General features: G+C 19.1%; 3 protein-coding genes and 1 pseudogene across 4 annotated transcripts; 1 reads left to right on the top strand and 3 right to left on the bottom strand.

Moving 5' to 3' along the window:
- The first annotated feature begins 501 nt into the window (after nt 1–501).
- Nucleotides 502–3,439, top strand: LOC122715848. The gene is made up of 6 exons (XM_043938370.1): nt 502–643; nt 1,128–1,209; nt 1,413–1,539; nt 1,683–2,450; nt 2,518–2,781; nt 3,198–3,439. Exons 1-6 carry the CDS (start codon nt 622–624, stop codon nt 3,327–3,329), a joined length of 1,395 nt encoding a protein of 464 aa, XP_043794305.1. The 5' UTR covers nt 502–621; the 3' UTR covers nt 3,330–3,439.
- Nucleotides 3,440–5,098: 1,659 nt separating this feature from the next.
- Nucleotides 5,099–6,903, bottom strand: LOC122715879 (annotated as a pseudogene).
- A 3,142-nt stretch (nt 6,904–10,045) lies between these two features.
- On the bottom strand, nt 10,046–12,612 carry LOC122715864 (cysteine-rich hydrophobic domain-containing protein 2). The gene is made up of 4 exons (XM_043938399.1): nt 12,157–12,612; nt 11,516–11,726; nt 11,274–11,390; nt 10,046–10,922 (listed from the first exon to the last, which is right to left on the bottom strand). The coding sequence occupies exons 1-4, from the start codon at nt 12,273–12,275 to the stop codon at nt 10,872–10,874; spliced, it is 498 nt and encodes a 165-aa protein (XP_043794334.1). The 5' UTR covers nt 12,276–12,612; the 3' UTR covers nt 10,046–10,871.
- A 690-nt stretch (nt 12,613–13,302) lies between these two features.
- On the bottom strand, nt 13,303–15,883 carry LOC122715838 (condensin complex subunit 2-like). Of its 2 annotated transcripts, XM_043938354.1 has the most exons (3): nt 15,736–15,883; nt 15,026–15,499; nt 13,303–14,896 (listed from the first exon to the last, which is right to left on the bottom strand). In XM_043938354.1, exons 2-3 carry the CDS (start codon nt 15,449–15,451, stop codon nt 13,406–13,408), a joined length of 1,917 nt encoding a protein of 638 aa, XP_043794289.1. In that variant the 5' UTR covers nt 15,452–15,499; nt 15,736–15,883; the 3' UTR covers nt 13,303–13,405. The 2 variants fall into 2 exon arrangements, with proteins under 2 accessions (XP_043794289.1, XP_043794288.1); XM_043938353.1 differs by having other exon boundaries at nt 13,303–15,499; nt 15,736–15,882.
- Nucleotides 15,884–16,159: the final 276 nt, after the last annotated feature.

Below are 16,159 nucleotides of genomic sequence, written 5' to 3'. Positions count from 1 at the left end.
AAATTTATATGAAGTAAATAATAATTTAAATTATTGGTAATTAATATATATATTATTTCGTAGAGATTAATAGTCCAATTACAGTTTCAATTACCATTATGATAGAATTAAAATACCTAGAAATCTTAAAGCTAGGGAAATTAATAATGATATATCTTCTTAATTTTGAAAATTTTAAATAAATATGTGATTCGTCATAGATAATTTAATAATTATATTAATTTTAAAAGCTTTCCCATATATATATATATATATATATATATATATGTGTGTGTGTGTGTTTTATACATATTTAAAATATAACAATAAGCAATAGTAACTAACAAACAATTTCATTATGAAGATTATAAGATTCAAAACAGGCATGTTATTTATAATTTTAAAAATTAAACATTACTAATGCAGTTTCTCCTTTTTCTTAACAAGTGAAATCATTAAAATATAATGACATGAAACAGTTAAAAAACAATTGATATTTTTTTCAATTTGCATTCAATAAGATTTCGATTGATATATAAATTATTAACTAATCGAATTACGAAAATTAATTGTTATTCAATCAATTTATTTTAAGCATCGTGTTATAATTTAAGATGTAGTTGCAATCGTATTCAATGAAAAATGGCCGCAAACGTAAAAACAGGTGAGTAGTATGTACAAACCTGTCAATAGCATTAATCTTTATTTAAAAAAAGTAATCAATCTGTTTAATTTAAAAAAATATCTATATAATTAAATAAAAATATCATAATTTTTTATTTACATATTTGATATCGTAATTAAACATTATTACGTCATGTTTTTTATTCACATACGAATATATATACTGTGATTTATTAAATTTTTAATTATCACACCGCCTCTATTTATATTTTTATTTAATTCGTATCGCGTCAAAAAATATTTGATACTTTAGTAGACGTATTATTGAAACGTAGAAACTGTATTGTTGTGATACAGATATTATTTTTATAAATTCCATTTTATATTTGTATCCAGTAATTTTATTTGCATGCATAAATGTATAAAAGAGAATATATAATGAGTGTTTGCTCATATATTATGCTGTAACGGATCTTATCGAAAATCCTTTTAAAATATCGCTTCATTTTATGATTTGCTTTCAGAAATGCGAATTCCTACACGTTCTGCTCCTCCTCCTCCACCCATTAGTTCAACAGCACAAAGAAAGATTAATTGGAATAGCACGTAAGTTTAATATTATAATTTAATATATTTTTTATATTTTTTTATAATTTTTTAATAAATATTTTTCTTATACATATATTTTTGTGTATTTTTATGTAATACACATCTAAATATGCATATATGAATATTCTTGTCATGTTATGTAAAAATTTAAATTTATTTATTTTATCTAAAAATTTAATTAATTTTTTTGATTTATATAGAAATAATGTTTTTGGATCTTCAATAATACGACAACCTATTCAAAAGAAAAAACCACCTCCTCGGCCACCACCACCAAAGTTTAATCAAAATTATTCACAAACACAAAGGGAAAAGTATAAAAAATCAGTATGTTGATATCTATTAAATGAATACTTTATAATTAATAAATAATTAATCAATATTATTATTAAATTTAATTATTAAATATTTAATATTATTTATATAATTAATTATTATATTATATTATATTATATTTATATAATTAACAGACAAAACCAACAGAGCTTCTAACTAATTTTTTTGGAAGAAAAAAAAATGACAATTCAAGTATAACACAATTAAATAATCAAGAACAAAATACGATATTACAATCAGAAAAGATAAATGGATCAGTTTGTCTAATAGATTTTAGTCCACCTGGATCTCCAACATTTACCATTCGATCAAGTAGTGATGGTATTAGCATTGATAGTTTTGGTAGTGATGGAAACTCAAATCTCTCTGCATTTACAAGTAGTGGAAACACATCTCAAACTGAAAGTGCTTTTGAAGATGATTTTGATCTTTTTGGAATATCTACTAAAAAAGCATTGCAAAGTGATCCATGGAAAATTAATTCAGTAATAGATCCATTTGAACCATTAGAAGTAACTAATTGTAATACACTACAGTCTATAAAACATGTAGGAGACGCATGTTTTTTTGCTTTCAACACAAATAATCATACTAATAATCAAATGATTTACAATCGGACATCTTTCAAAAATACTCAATCAATGCCAACTATAATCCGTGCAAAACCTCCAAAACCACCAGCACCAAAAATTCTACAAATAAAAAGAGAACAAAAAATAAATAATATTGAAATTAATTCAAAATGTTTAAATAAAATAGTGTCTTTGACTAAGCCAATGACATTGGATTTAACTAATTCATGGCAAAATGATTTAAAAGATAGTCCTTCGCCACCAATGCCCACAATTCCACCACCTGCACCACCATTAGAATATTTAACAGAAATGAATAATGATTCTTCAGTAAGTTATTCAACTTATATTATAATTTTATCAAAATAATTTACATTTTTCTATTTTTTATTTTTAGATTAATAATGAAGAACCTTATGGAATTGCATTATATGATTTTCCATTAACACATGTGGGCGATTTATCTTTCAAAGAAGGTGATATAATATATTTAATAAAAAAAATTAATGAAGATTGGATGGAGGGTAGAATAGGAAATCAACAAGGAATATTTCCTATTAATTTTATTGATATAAAAATACCAATGCCTGATGTTCCAGATAATATTGTTACTGCTATTTATCCTTTTAAAGGAGAAACAACTGAAGATCTATCATTCGATGTAAGTTTATCTTGATGTAGACAAAAATATTCTAATATTTTTTCTTTATATTATAAAGAAATTTTATATTAAATAATTATGATAATTATTATATATTCATATAAATATTCATATAAATATATTCATATAAATATTTGAAAAATCTATAAAAATCTATGTAAAAAATAATCAAGATTATTTATATTTTCCTATATGTATAATACACTGTATCAATGACAAAAATCACTTGTCTACATCAAGTTTCTTTCTTTTTCTTTTAAAAATTATCTAAATTTCATACATTATATATATATATATATATATATATATATATATATATAATGTATGAAATATATAATATATACATAATATTATATATATAATATATATAAATGTAAAATTTTATATATATATTATTATATATATATATGTAACAGGAAGGAGAAAAAATTACAGTACTATCGAGGATATCGCAAGATTGGTTATATGGAGAAAGTGGAGATCAAAGAAAAGGTCAATTTCCAATAAACTACGTAAATAGAGTCCCACGTAATGTTTCATTATATTAATTTATATGTTGTATATTATAAGTAGTATGTCAATAATTTTTCTATTACAACTCTTATTTTTTATACATAAAAAAATATTTTTATGGTATATTAATAAGATAAAAAATGAAAAATTTACGATTTAATATTGAAATCATGTTTCAATGGTCATAAATGTTTAAATATATATTTCAAGAATTTTATATTTATAAAAAGACTGAATTATGCATTGCCTTAAAAATTTCAATAAGATATTTTTATCACTTTTTTTCAAATTTATTTTCTGAAACTGTAACAATTTTGAAACTTTTACAATTTAAAAATAGAGCAATATAATTTTTCAAATAACTAATTTTTTCTTATTTTTACATTATAAATATCTATTAATATGTTCTAAAATTCAAAAATATTATTTTCTAGAAAAAAAAATAAAAATAGAAAATAAAATTTTTTACTAAAATATTTTACTTATTGAAATATATACAAATGAAAAAAAAAATGTATATACAAAATTTTCTAATAATCTTATATTTTTTCAATTTTTAAAATTAAAATATTTTAATATCAAAATTATGATTTCTTCCTTTATGATTTATAATTTATTTATATTATTATTATATTTATGTAATAGAGAATTGTACTTATTTTATAATTAGTAATTTTATTGACTCAAAAAATTATATAATATGCAATATATAAGTACATCTAAAAAGAATAATTATATTTTTTTATATTCATTAAAAATATTTTAAATTTATTAAAATTAATGCAAAATTTCAAAAATATATGAATTATAATTAAACATATATTACTATTATTATTTTGTTTAACTAACATATTGTTACATATTATTTTAAAATAATCAAAAATATCTATTAATTAAAAAAAGATAAAAAAAGCCTTATTTAATAAATATTATGTGAATATTATATTTTATATTTAGTGTCATTTAATTTTAATACATATCAATTTTAATTTGTAATATTTAAAATGTATTTTGATTGGAATTACTGGTATAAAAATAATGATATAATAAATGTACAGTATATAGATATGTAATTTCGAAAATATAAATTTAAATATTCGTTATCTTTAAATGTTACATATGTAAATACTTATATGCTTATTGCAATGAAATATATTTAAAAATTTAATTTGCGTATATTTTAAAAATTAAAAGGAAATTATCTATTATCTATTTTAAAAATATTTGTGTAAAAGAATGTATATATATAAGTAAATACTTTTCAACTGCAACATGAAATAAATTATTTTAAAATTTATAGAAATGTGGAAGAAAATTTCAATTCCAATATTAATAATCAATAATTTTATTAATTCTATGATCTATATGGGATCAGATGTTTGATTTATAAAAAACGAAATTAGAATAATTATAATTTTATAGAATAATTGATTTTTAAACATATTTATATATTTCTAAACTTGTTACATATACAATGTGATATCAAGTTGTATTAATGATCATTTTTATTATGCATATAAAATAAATTATTTAATATTATATATAATATTAATTTTTTATAAATTGTAAAAAGTATAAGATTAGTATAAGTAATAAGATTAGTACAAAATATAAACAAGTGATATCAAATTTATTATAAAATAAATAAAAATAATAAATTTAATATAAATATCAAAACTATATGTTGACATAAAAACTATTTTGCGATGTTTAATGTTAATAATTTTTATAAATTTTTATAAAATTTCATAAATATAATCTTTTATAAATATTTATGATAATAGCGCTATCATTTTGCAAAAAAATAAGGCTAGAGATAGAATATTCATTGAATGCGATAATTTTTATCAATAAATTTTATAACATTCAAAGACTTCACAGATTTTAAATGTATAGGATATTTTGAATATGATATATATTTATTAATATATTTAGAAAAGATGGAAAAAATTATAATTTTAAAATGCTTTACTGTCTGTATAATAACATTTCTAAATTTTTTATCTGTGAGATAATATAAAAAGAAATTAATTGCAAAATTCCAATGATATATGTGAAAGCATAAACCACGACCATTTTAATAACATTTTTTCTTTTAACCTGAAAAATAAGTAATAATTGTAACATATAAAAACTATCGATTTATTATATATATATATATATATCTGTATATATATTTAAGTTTATTATAAATTTATACCAATGTATATATTCTGTCTTTTTCTTTATTTTAGTATCAGGGAATTTATACAACATTCTAATAAAGTTCTAAAGTTTCTAGTATAAACTATACCAAGGGGTAATAGTAACACTAAATAAACAGTTGATATTACAAATAATGTTTTAAAAGTATGATGCATTCTACTTATTTTATATCTGAAATTTTCTAAAAAATAATGTCATTAAATATATTTGTATCTCTTCAATTATAAAAGATATTTGAATAATTTACTTACGAGTTAACTGACAATGGATTTTTTCAGTTTTTTTCATATGTATAATCAATAAAATATTTCCAATAAATATAAAAAGTAATGGTAACCAAGTAGATAATGCAATATAAAAATACATAGTACTACCCTATGGTTTTATTTTTTTTTGACATGATATAAATTCAAAAACACTATCTGTTTCATAGCCTGAAAATATGATAAAATACACTAAAATTTAAATTTTTATAAATATAATAACTATATAAATAGCTAAAAAATATAATAGAATATAAAGTTATAAAGTTTACCTCCTGAATATAACTTTGTTAATGATATTATAAAACTGATACATATCAAAATAATAATAATTATTATTTCAGAGCAATTATTATAATGACCATATATTTCAAAAAGAAATATAATAGCAAATACTCATGCCCATGTGAAAACTACAACCAACCAAGTTGAGGTAAATTGAAAAAATTCCATAGTAACAGAATTTAAGCTGCATAGAAATCTATTGTTCTAAAAATATTATTAATTTAAATTTCTAGTTATATATAGAACAAAATTAACTAATTTATTTATACTTACCATAAAAAGATTATTAACAAATATAAAATGTGACTTTGCAATACCCACAGCATAATTAAATATTAATGCTCCATTATCAGATAATGCCAATGCTTTTAAATAAAGCGATAAATTAGATTCACAAAGTATAGGTGTACTTAACATTACAAAAGAAATAATGTTTAATACTACACTTATAAATAATTAATATAAATAATATTTTATAATATAATAATATAATAATAGTATAAAATAATTAATTTATTGTATTATAATAAGCTATATAAGCTTTATATGACATAAAAAAAACAATTATCATATAATATAGAAAACTAATTTTCTTTTTCACTTACCAAGTATTTTAATAAATGGTATTATATAGCTAAGTAAAAAACGCATAAATTTAACAAATGGTTGTAATGATAACCAATAAAAACGAACTTCATAAGGCCATACAATTTCTAAATTGGGTTGTAAAAAATTGTAAATAAAATCCAAACTTGTTAATGATACTGGACATGATAAATTTCCTTTAATATAAGAACTATACAATAGATATAAATATATAAATGAAAATATATAACAATTTTTTTTATTAATTGAATTTATTTATAATTTTTATCAAATCTTTCATGTCTCACCTGATTTCATTTACTGGAATTTCAATACATTGAATTGATTGTAATAATATATTTAATATTAATATAAATTGCAGATTTATTTTATTAAATGAAATCATTTGTATATGAAATCATACATATATTTGCATGAAAGATATAAAAAATTATTGTGCAATAATATCTAAAAAATATATTATGTATATCTATAAAAAATATATATTATACAATTATCATAAAAAATATGCTTCTATTTAAAATTTATATACCTTTCTCTATCAAATATTTTTTCAATATCATGACTAATAATATCTTCTCATTAAGAACTTTAAAGGCATATGTCGTTAATTATCATAACATAGAATTGTTCTTAGCAAATATTTAGCAAATTTTTTTCTTAGCAAATATTTAGCAAATTTTTTTCTTAGCAAATATCATTTCAATGCAAATAAAAGCTTAGATGTGTATGTGATTAGAAGCAGATCTGTATTTTACATATATACACTTATATATTATATCTTAAATAATGAAAATTTATATAATATATATATTACATATATATATTTTATATTTTTATAAAATTAAAATCTTAAAGGAAATTTTTCTTTAATTATAATATTAACTGTAATAAAAAAAAATGAATATTATTATAAATATAAAAATAATATTCTAGGAAAAATTAAATACTATAAAATAATATATTTAATATTATAGAATAATAACAAAATTATAATTAAATCCTTTTTTACATTGAATTGAATATAACAATTAAATATATAGTATATAATATAGTATATAATTTAAAAAGTTTTTATATTTTTCTGTTAAATATAATTTTTTTTTTTTTTAATTTAAAATATAATCTATCTTTTAAATTATTGAATTATAGATAATATTAATCAAATATAAAATTAACATTAACTGAATTGTGAAATATAAAGATTTATATTTTAATACATGAAAATATAAGTATATGCATTAAATAGAAATCACTATTAATTCATGGAAATATAATTTATAATGTATTTTCAATATATAATATATACAATTTACATAATCTACAAGTAAAAGGCACACAATAAAAATATGATAGCTTATTTATTTTCATAAAAATGAAATTTTATTGCAATAGCAATAAATTATGTTTCATATTTTATATATTAAATTTTCTATATATTTTATATTTATTTTAAAAATTATTTCATTAGGTTAGTTAAATAAAATTTTATTTCTTTTACTATAATTTTCTAGAAATTTCTTTATTACATTTTCACAAAAAATAATTAATGTAATACTATAGTAAATACAACAAAAATGATATTACATTTCATTATTCATTTTGCCTATCAAAAATATATCCTTTTTGTTTCATAAATTTTGTATCTGCCCAAGAATATTATATAAATTGGCTAAAAACGTCTGATATTCTTTTCTTTATATCAATCTTTTCTATTATATTAATATATAAATAAATTTGTCTACTTCTGAAGAAATATTTTTTTTATAAGAATGTTTATTTTTCCAAGTACTAGTAAATTTGTCAGATTTAATGCAAAACAATTCCAACTTCTCTCTTCAAAATAATTTAATAACTTTTTCATTTTAGAACTCTAGATTTCTTAAAATTATTAATTATCTGTGATGTCTTATTTTTTAAATATAAATTTCTTAATAATCACATTCATAAAAATATGCAATTTATCTATAAAAAAATTTATCTAAAAAAAATACAATTCAAGAAATTAATGCATTCCACTAATATTCCAATAATATGTAAATCAAATAAAAATGCAATTTTTAATTTCTGTTGATGTATTAAATGCAATTACATCAACTTAGAAGAAATAAATTCATGTTTCTTGATTATTCCTAGAACCTTGGAATTTATTCTATATAATAATCTTTTATTTTGTATAATCATTTAATTTAAATTTTATTCAGTAATATTATTTTCATAATCAATTAAATGTTTAATGACATATCAAATATATTATATAATATATATAATGTATATCATATAATTAAAAAATAAAATTAATTTCATTTTTAAATACTAGATCAAAATAATAAAAGGAAAAAAAAGCAAAAATAATTAAAATAGTTATTATCCAAAGTTCTAGTGTTAATAAATAATTTACATTTCCAAATTTTTGTTTATCAAAATACAATTTTTAAAACATTTATATTTATATACTTAACAATGTTAAAAAGTACTTGTATTACCTAAATTAATTTCAAGAAAAAGAATGAACAACCATTGATAATTACAAATATATAAATTATTAATAGACAGCATAAACGCACACTGACTCTTACAATTAATAATTTTATATAATATTATTATAATTATAATATATTTTTTATGAGACAAAAAAGATCAAATATTTTTACATTTATGGTTCCATTGCACAGTACATCTCAAATAAAGTATCAATAATTCATATAATTTAGAATGAAATATTACAAATTAAATTTGTAATATTTTATGATAAATAATTATTATTTTAATTATTTTATTTAATATTTATTTTTATTAATAAAAATGTTTTTTCTATGTTCTCAAAGTGATATTTATATAAATTATTGCGTAGATATTAAAAAAATTATTAATAATTTTGCAAATTAAGTACATGCCTTAAAACGACAGAAAAATATTTATTATGAATTTATGTAAGCTCAAATATATCATTAAGAAATTTATAGAATATATATTTGAAATGAAAACTAGTCTTATGTTCTCAATCACAGCCATTAAATAAAAAATAAATATATTTCTTATGTTTTTCAAAATTTTAATATGTATTTATAATGTATTTTTTTATAAATTATTATAGCTATTTCAATGTATTAATATAAATTTTCACTTAGAAAGAAAAAATTTATTTATAAAGAAATGTCTGTGCAGAACCATTTAATGTGATATAAAAACAGAATAAAAAAATTTTTCTAAAATTTTAAAAAAACATTGTAGTAAATGTATTTTTTAATGATAATCTTTTACTTAATATTTATATATTATATAACAATTGTACTTTTCTTTTTTTTTTAAACTTTCTTTAAATTCTTTTTTTTAATTTCTTTTTTTAAGTTCTTTTTAAAAATTGCTATGACTAATCAAAAAATTAGTTCTTTTTTTTTTTTATAATAAGAAAATAGTTTACCCATAGTTCAAAACAACTTATATTTCAACTGAAAATAATATCATTATTTTTTAATAGCAATTATATTTTTGCTATCTTAAATTTATGTCAAAAAGTAAAACATATTTATATGTATTATATTTTCTAATATCACCTTGGTAAGAAATCAACCTATAAATAAAATAAGTGTTTATATTGCATATAAATAATCGGATATTTATAGATTTTGCACTTTGTAATTATATGAGAACTTCTTGATAGTTATTATTCGCTCTCAAATCACAAATATTTTAAAATCCATTCGTTGTACTGTAGTCAGATTAATTTCTTACCTGAAAGCTTAATATCTAATTGAAATAGGTTTTAAGAAATTATTAACAAAAGAAGAAAAATATGTTTTAATGACTAGTAAACTAAATATTAAGCAGTACTTTTTAAATATTCATAATCCCGTTTTTTGGTTTTTTCTGTGCAAACTCATAAATATTTGTTGATATTTTTTTATAAATAATTCAAAATTAAAAGCAAAGCCATCTCTTTTATAAAAAATGAATACATAAGTTGTTGTCATTTTATACTTGGTAAAATAAATTTTATAAGATATATCATAACTGTTCTGCATTTATATCTCATTATTGTACTGTGCAATCCTACATATAATATTTACAAAAATAAGCATCCCACAAATGTCATTTTTAGTGACATTTTATATTTTCTTATTTTAAAATTAAGCCAGAAGCTATTGGCTTTTCATATCTTAGAGTTTGCACTAATTTTTTATGTGCATAGGTCATACGAAAATCCAGATCTTTTCTTTAATCAGGTTTATATATGGGTATTTTTGGAATAAATTCAATTAAAAGAACCTGGAATATAAAAGATGAAAACAAATAAGTGTATGTTTATATCTATATCTAAACAAAATCTCTATATCTAAACAAAAATCAATGCTTAAGAATAGATAATGTAATTAAAAATATAAGCTGGTTTACATTAACAAGGCTTCTCTTAACTATTTACATAATTAGAAAAATGAAAAAAATAAATAAAATATAACAGAAATTTATATAAATAAAATAATTTTGATATATGTACAAAATAGAATTAAGTTTTAAAATAAAATAAATAATAGAATAATAAAAAATAGAATTAAGTTTTAAAATAAAATAAATAATAAATAAAAAGAAAAATAAAAAATTAAATTTATGTTTACTTACATATTCCATCATGGATGAACTATCACATCTCTGTTTTGCCAATCTCCAATGTAAGCCAAGTTTATGATATAATCTACTATTTTCCCATTCTAATAATTTATTTAATGAATGTTGTGTCTATAAAAAATAAAATAAAAATTGTTTATGTTATCAGATATTTAATTTTATATTATTTAAATTTATATGTAAAAAATAGTTATATATAAAATAATAAATATATCTTCATAAAGATTAATATTTACTCTTTTACTCAAACAAATAACTGGCCAAAGAGAACAACCTAATGTACAACAACAGCAAACGCAACCACAAAATAACCATTTAACATTAACTGGTAATGTTTTTTTTAATACACTGTTTATTCTCATAACAGTTGCTTTAAATTCTTCTGGAGCAACACGTGATACTAAACCATTTGGAAATTCTGATTCAAAACGATTACTAAGTCCAAATCTAAAATAATAATTACAATTTTAATATGTCAAGTAAAAATACATTTTCTAATTTATAAATATATATTGATTTATAAATATTTAAAAAATAATTTTTAAATTATTTTGTTTATGATTTTTTTATAGAAATGAATTTAAAAAAATAATAAAAAATATAACATATCAATTTATATATTTCAAAAAACTTTATATTATAATATTTTATATGTACTTTTTTAATGTAAAAAAAAAAATAATATAAATAGTATAAAAACAGTATAAAAACAGTATTTATAGTCCGATTATATGTTCTGTATTTTTTTAATGTAAAAGAAAAATAATTAAAAATAAACAAAAAATAACAATATAAAAATAGCATTTATAATCTGATTCTTTGTTCGTGAAATACAATATTGAATTTACATATATATAAAAAAGAATAACTTGCTTACACGGTCATATTGCCAGCTCCACGAATAATTATAGGATCTGGCACCATTGTCACGTAATGTTCTTCTAAATTTTGTTCATTTTCTTCTTCTTCTTCATATATTGCATCGAAATCTGCCATTGTGTAATATTCAACGGTTCCCGCTCAACGAATGACACAACTATATTGTCGCAACTAAACGACTTTTATTCTAATGAAATGCAGTCTCTTTTCATTTATATTTAAGAATTGCAACGTACATTGATTTTAAGTGTTATGCATAAACATTTTCGCGGCCATGAATAATAGGCCAAATAACAAACTTTCAGTTGAAAGTTATTTGCAATAACACCATTCACAACACAACACACGACGCGCACTGCAGATGCTCACAGCTCACAGCTCATCAATTTTTCATTCAATGCGATTTCAGGTTCACCAACTTTATAATTTATGAAAGTTTGAATTCTAGAGACCAGATATATTTAATGTCATTTTATATGACCAAAATTCGAAGTACATCTACGTATATATTTTTATAAAATTCATTTTTTATAAATAAATTTTTTTTCTATTTTTTATTATTATTTTATTTTTTTTTACAGAAATAATTTCTTAGAAATAATAAACTATTATTAAAATATTATCTAATTTATATGTTTAATATTTACACATTTTTATGTTCAATTAATATTTACAAATTCTTGATAATATTAAAATGAAAATAATTTCAATTTATTTTTCAAAATTTATATTTTCAATTATAACTGTAATAATTATGAAAATTAAATCATAAAGAAATATTAAATTTATTAAAAAATTAATTTTTTTAGTACTAATCTTAAAATAAAAATATTATTAAGTTTTCTTTCATAACATTCATTTCCTAGATTCTTTTCTGTTACTTAGATTTATTAATATTCAAATTTTAAATACTCAAAATATTAAATCTTATTTAATTCTAATTAATTTATTTAATTTAAATTAAAATATTCAAAAATATATATTCAAATAAAAATCAGATGCTTATTTAACTTCCATATATAATATAAAAATATTAATTTTTTATTATTTTCATGTACAAAAAATATTTAAAAATATTATTTTTAATTCGAATTTAATTTTGATACTAAGAGTTCTACATTTCATGTTATTACATGTATATAATCTTATATTAAAGTATAATATATTTTATTCTTTAAATATTAAGTATATTTTATTTATTATATATTATAATTGTTTATAATTATTTATAATTTGATAAATTATATTTAATCTTGTTGTATGATAAGATCTGACATGTCAGAAGAAGAATTTATTTTTAATGTTTTTTCGTTTGCTAAATGTAATAGAGATACAAAAGAAATTGGAAAACTTAGAGCTTCAATATTAGTTTTAGTTAATATATTTGGTAATCTCTTATAAATTTCACTGAAAAGTTTATTATCATTCATTTTAGTGTTAGTATCTTGTTGCATTGCTTTTTTAGTTATTGTTTCTTGAATATTCTTATCATTTTTACATTTTAAACATTCCCAAATAGAATATTTTAATTGTTTCATATCAATTCTTTTTGGATGTATACAATATGTAATAGATAATTTGTTTGTAAGTTTTGGTGCAGCAACTAGATTGTTTCCAGTAAAAGGCATCTGTGTTTCTGATATATATTCATCTTGAGATTGTATATCATTATTAATCATGTTATTTTCATTTTCTTGATATTCCTGATAATTATTAGAATAATTTAATATATCATTTTCATTTATATGATTATAATTTTCCATGTCATTAATTAAAGAAATAGTATTGATATCATTTATATTTTCTGAATTTTTAAATATTGTTGTATGAAGATACAATTTACTAGCTTGTTTGATATTATAATGTTTGTCAGGAGGTAAGGTTAATATTTCTTCATTCCATTCAATTTTAGCAGTTCTAGCATGTAGTTTAATTGATTGACTTGGTAAAAATTTAGCACATACTCTTTCAATTGTTTCATCATCATAACATAGTTCTATTTCTTTATTTTTTTTTTTTACTTTAGATTGATAATGTTGCGTCTCTGCATTATTACTAAATAGAGCTTTTTTAAAATTTGTTACTTTCCAATGAGATGGACCAGCCCAATGTATATTTAAATTTGTTTGAATAAATGAATATTCTGAATCTTTTAATGACATTGTCTTGGTTAAAACTTCACGAAAATCTACAATATTTTCTACCTGGTTAGATATCATAACACATCTATCTATATGTTCCTCTTCTGTAATTTCAATATCAAAATAATTCATACCAGTAGATATACATTCATCTTCATTGGATAAACTTGCATTAAGATCAAACTGAAATCTATTTTCATTACTTTGTTCTGATTGAATTTTTTCTAATTCATCATCTGCATTCCAACTATGAAAATCAAAATAAAATAAAGGAGGACAGATTTCCATATGTGAAAAATTTGCTATTTTTGGAATATTATATACTGTATTTTTATCTCGAATATCTTTATTATTTACTGTGTCTATTAAAATATCATTATATGGGTGTGGATAAAACTTTGAATTTGCATGATTTGGTAACATTACTTGATATAACATATCTGTGGTTTGTAAATCTGCTTCTATTGTTATTAATGAAGGTTTCTCAGTTTCAATATTTATTTTCAAAGTATCTACAGTAGCAAATATTTTTTGTTTATTTTTTTTTTTTTTTTTTCTCTCTTGTTTTTGTCTATCAAAATTATTTTCTTCTACTTCCTGAAAATTCATTTTTTCTATATTATTTTGATTTTCATTATATTTGTTTTGTTTATCTATTCCAGCAATCATTTTAAGTATATCCATATGTACACCATCAACACGAAATCCATAAATTTTAGTGCTTACATCTAAAGATGTAGTAGCTACTTGCAAATTAGACATGTTTGCATCTTTTTTCTTAATCATATATGTCATAAAATCAATCATTTCTAAACTAAATGCATTTTTTGGATTAATTTTATTTTCTGTACCAAGCTTTATGCATTGAGATATACGTTCTGCCATTTGAGAAGGTGGCATATTTACTAGGAAACTAAGTCCTAAGGAACGTCTTTTATCATTTGAATTTGTAGAAGTTATTGTTGCTGTTGAAGTGTCAGTAATTTCTCTGCGACGGGCCAAACGTTCTGCTTCATCATCATTTTCTGATAAAGCAAAATTATTTAATTTTTGTGGAAGTATAGACTTTCGCCTCAATGGAGATGAAGAAACTGGAGAGGAATGTATAGTAGAATCTATTAATCTACATGACATACTCTTACGAGTTGCCATTTTACTGCTTAAAATTTTATATCAAACCAAGATTTCTTATATATGTTCCTAAAATATATAAATAATAATTTAAAATTAAAATTCATATAGTAAATTATATCAAATATTACAATTATATATATTCAAAAAAATTGATAAAAAATTAACTAAATTACATAATTTATAATTAATTATACATAATTTAATTGAATTATTAATTTTTAAAATTATTATGAAAACATATGAATATAAATATTTAAATAATTTATAAAATTATATAAAATAAATATTTATTTATACATTACCTTTAATATATAGAAATATATTGTTAATAAATTCGTATCTTTTAATTGTTAATGATTAAAAAAAGAACATTAAATGTATGCTATAAAACAATGTCTTAATCATTAAGAATTATTAATATTATATATTAAATAATGATACAATTCAAACATATTTAAACAAATATATCTTTTGAAAATTATAAACAAAATAACTTAATTTCCATCTTAATTTCCAAATTAATAATGATATTTCATTCAATTTAATAACAATTTAATGTTCAATTATATTTCACAAACTTCGTTTGTAATGCATTCAAAATATAATATTAAATCACTGTTTTCCACATCAATACTAATCACCATATAAAATAAGATTAAATTTCAAAATAAATCTGAAATTTAAAATAACATAAATGTTTAATGTACATCACTTATTATATATATA

This window comes from Apis laboriosa, unplaced genomic scaffold, assembly GCF_014066325.1.
Source record: "Apis laboriosa isolate Shangri-la unplaced genomic scaffold, ASM1406632v1 scaffold40_cov151, whole genome shotgun sequence".
Classification (NCBI taxonomy): Eukaryota; Metazoa; Arthropoda; class Insecta; order Hymenoptera; family Apidae; genus Apis; species Apis laboriosa.
This window is presented reverse-complemented; position numbering and strand designations above follow the sequence as displayed.

Excerpts from the sequence above, each read along its gene's own strand:
- LOC122715864 (XM_043938399.1), bottom strand. The coding sequence starts at position 12,275 with ATGGCAGATTTCGATGCAATATATGAAGAAGAAGAAGAAAATGAACAA. Across the intron at positions 11,727-12,156 it reads GGAGCTGGCAATATGACCGT|ATTTGGACTTAGTAATCGTT; the intron begins GTAAGCAAGTTA and ends TTATTATTTTAG. Across the intron at positions 11,391-11,515 it reads TTATTTGTTTGAGTAAAAGA|ACACAACATTCATTAAATAA; the intron begins GTAAATATTAAT and ends TATTTTTTATAG.
- LOC122715848 (XM_043938370.1), top strand. The coding sequence starts at position 622 with ATGGCCGCAAACGTAAAAACAG. Across the intron at positions 644-1,127 it reads GGCCGCAAACGTAAAAACAG|AAATGCGAATTCCTACACGT; the intron begins GTGAGTAGTATG and ends ATTTGCTTTCAG. Across the intron at positions 2,782-3,197 it reads CTGAAGATCTATCATTCGAT|GAAGGAGAAAAAATTACAGT; the intron begins GTAAGTTTATCT and ends TATATGTAACAG.
- LOC122715838 (XM_043938353.1), bottom strand. The coding sequence starts at position 15,451 with ATGGCAACTCGTAAGAGTATGTCATGTAGATTAATAGATTCTACTATA.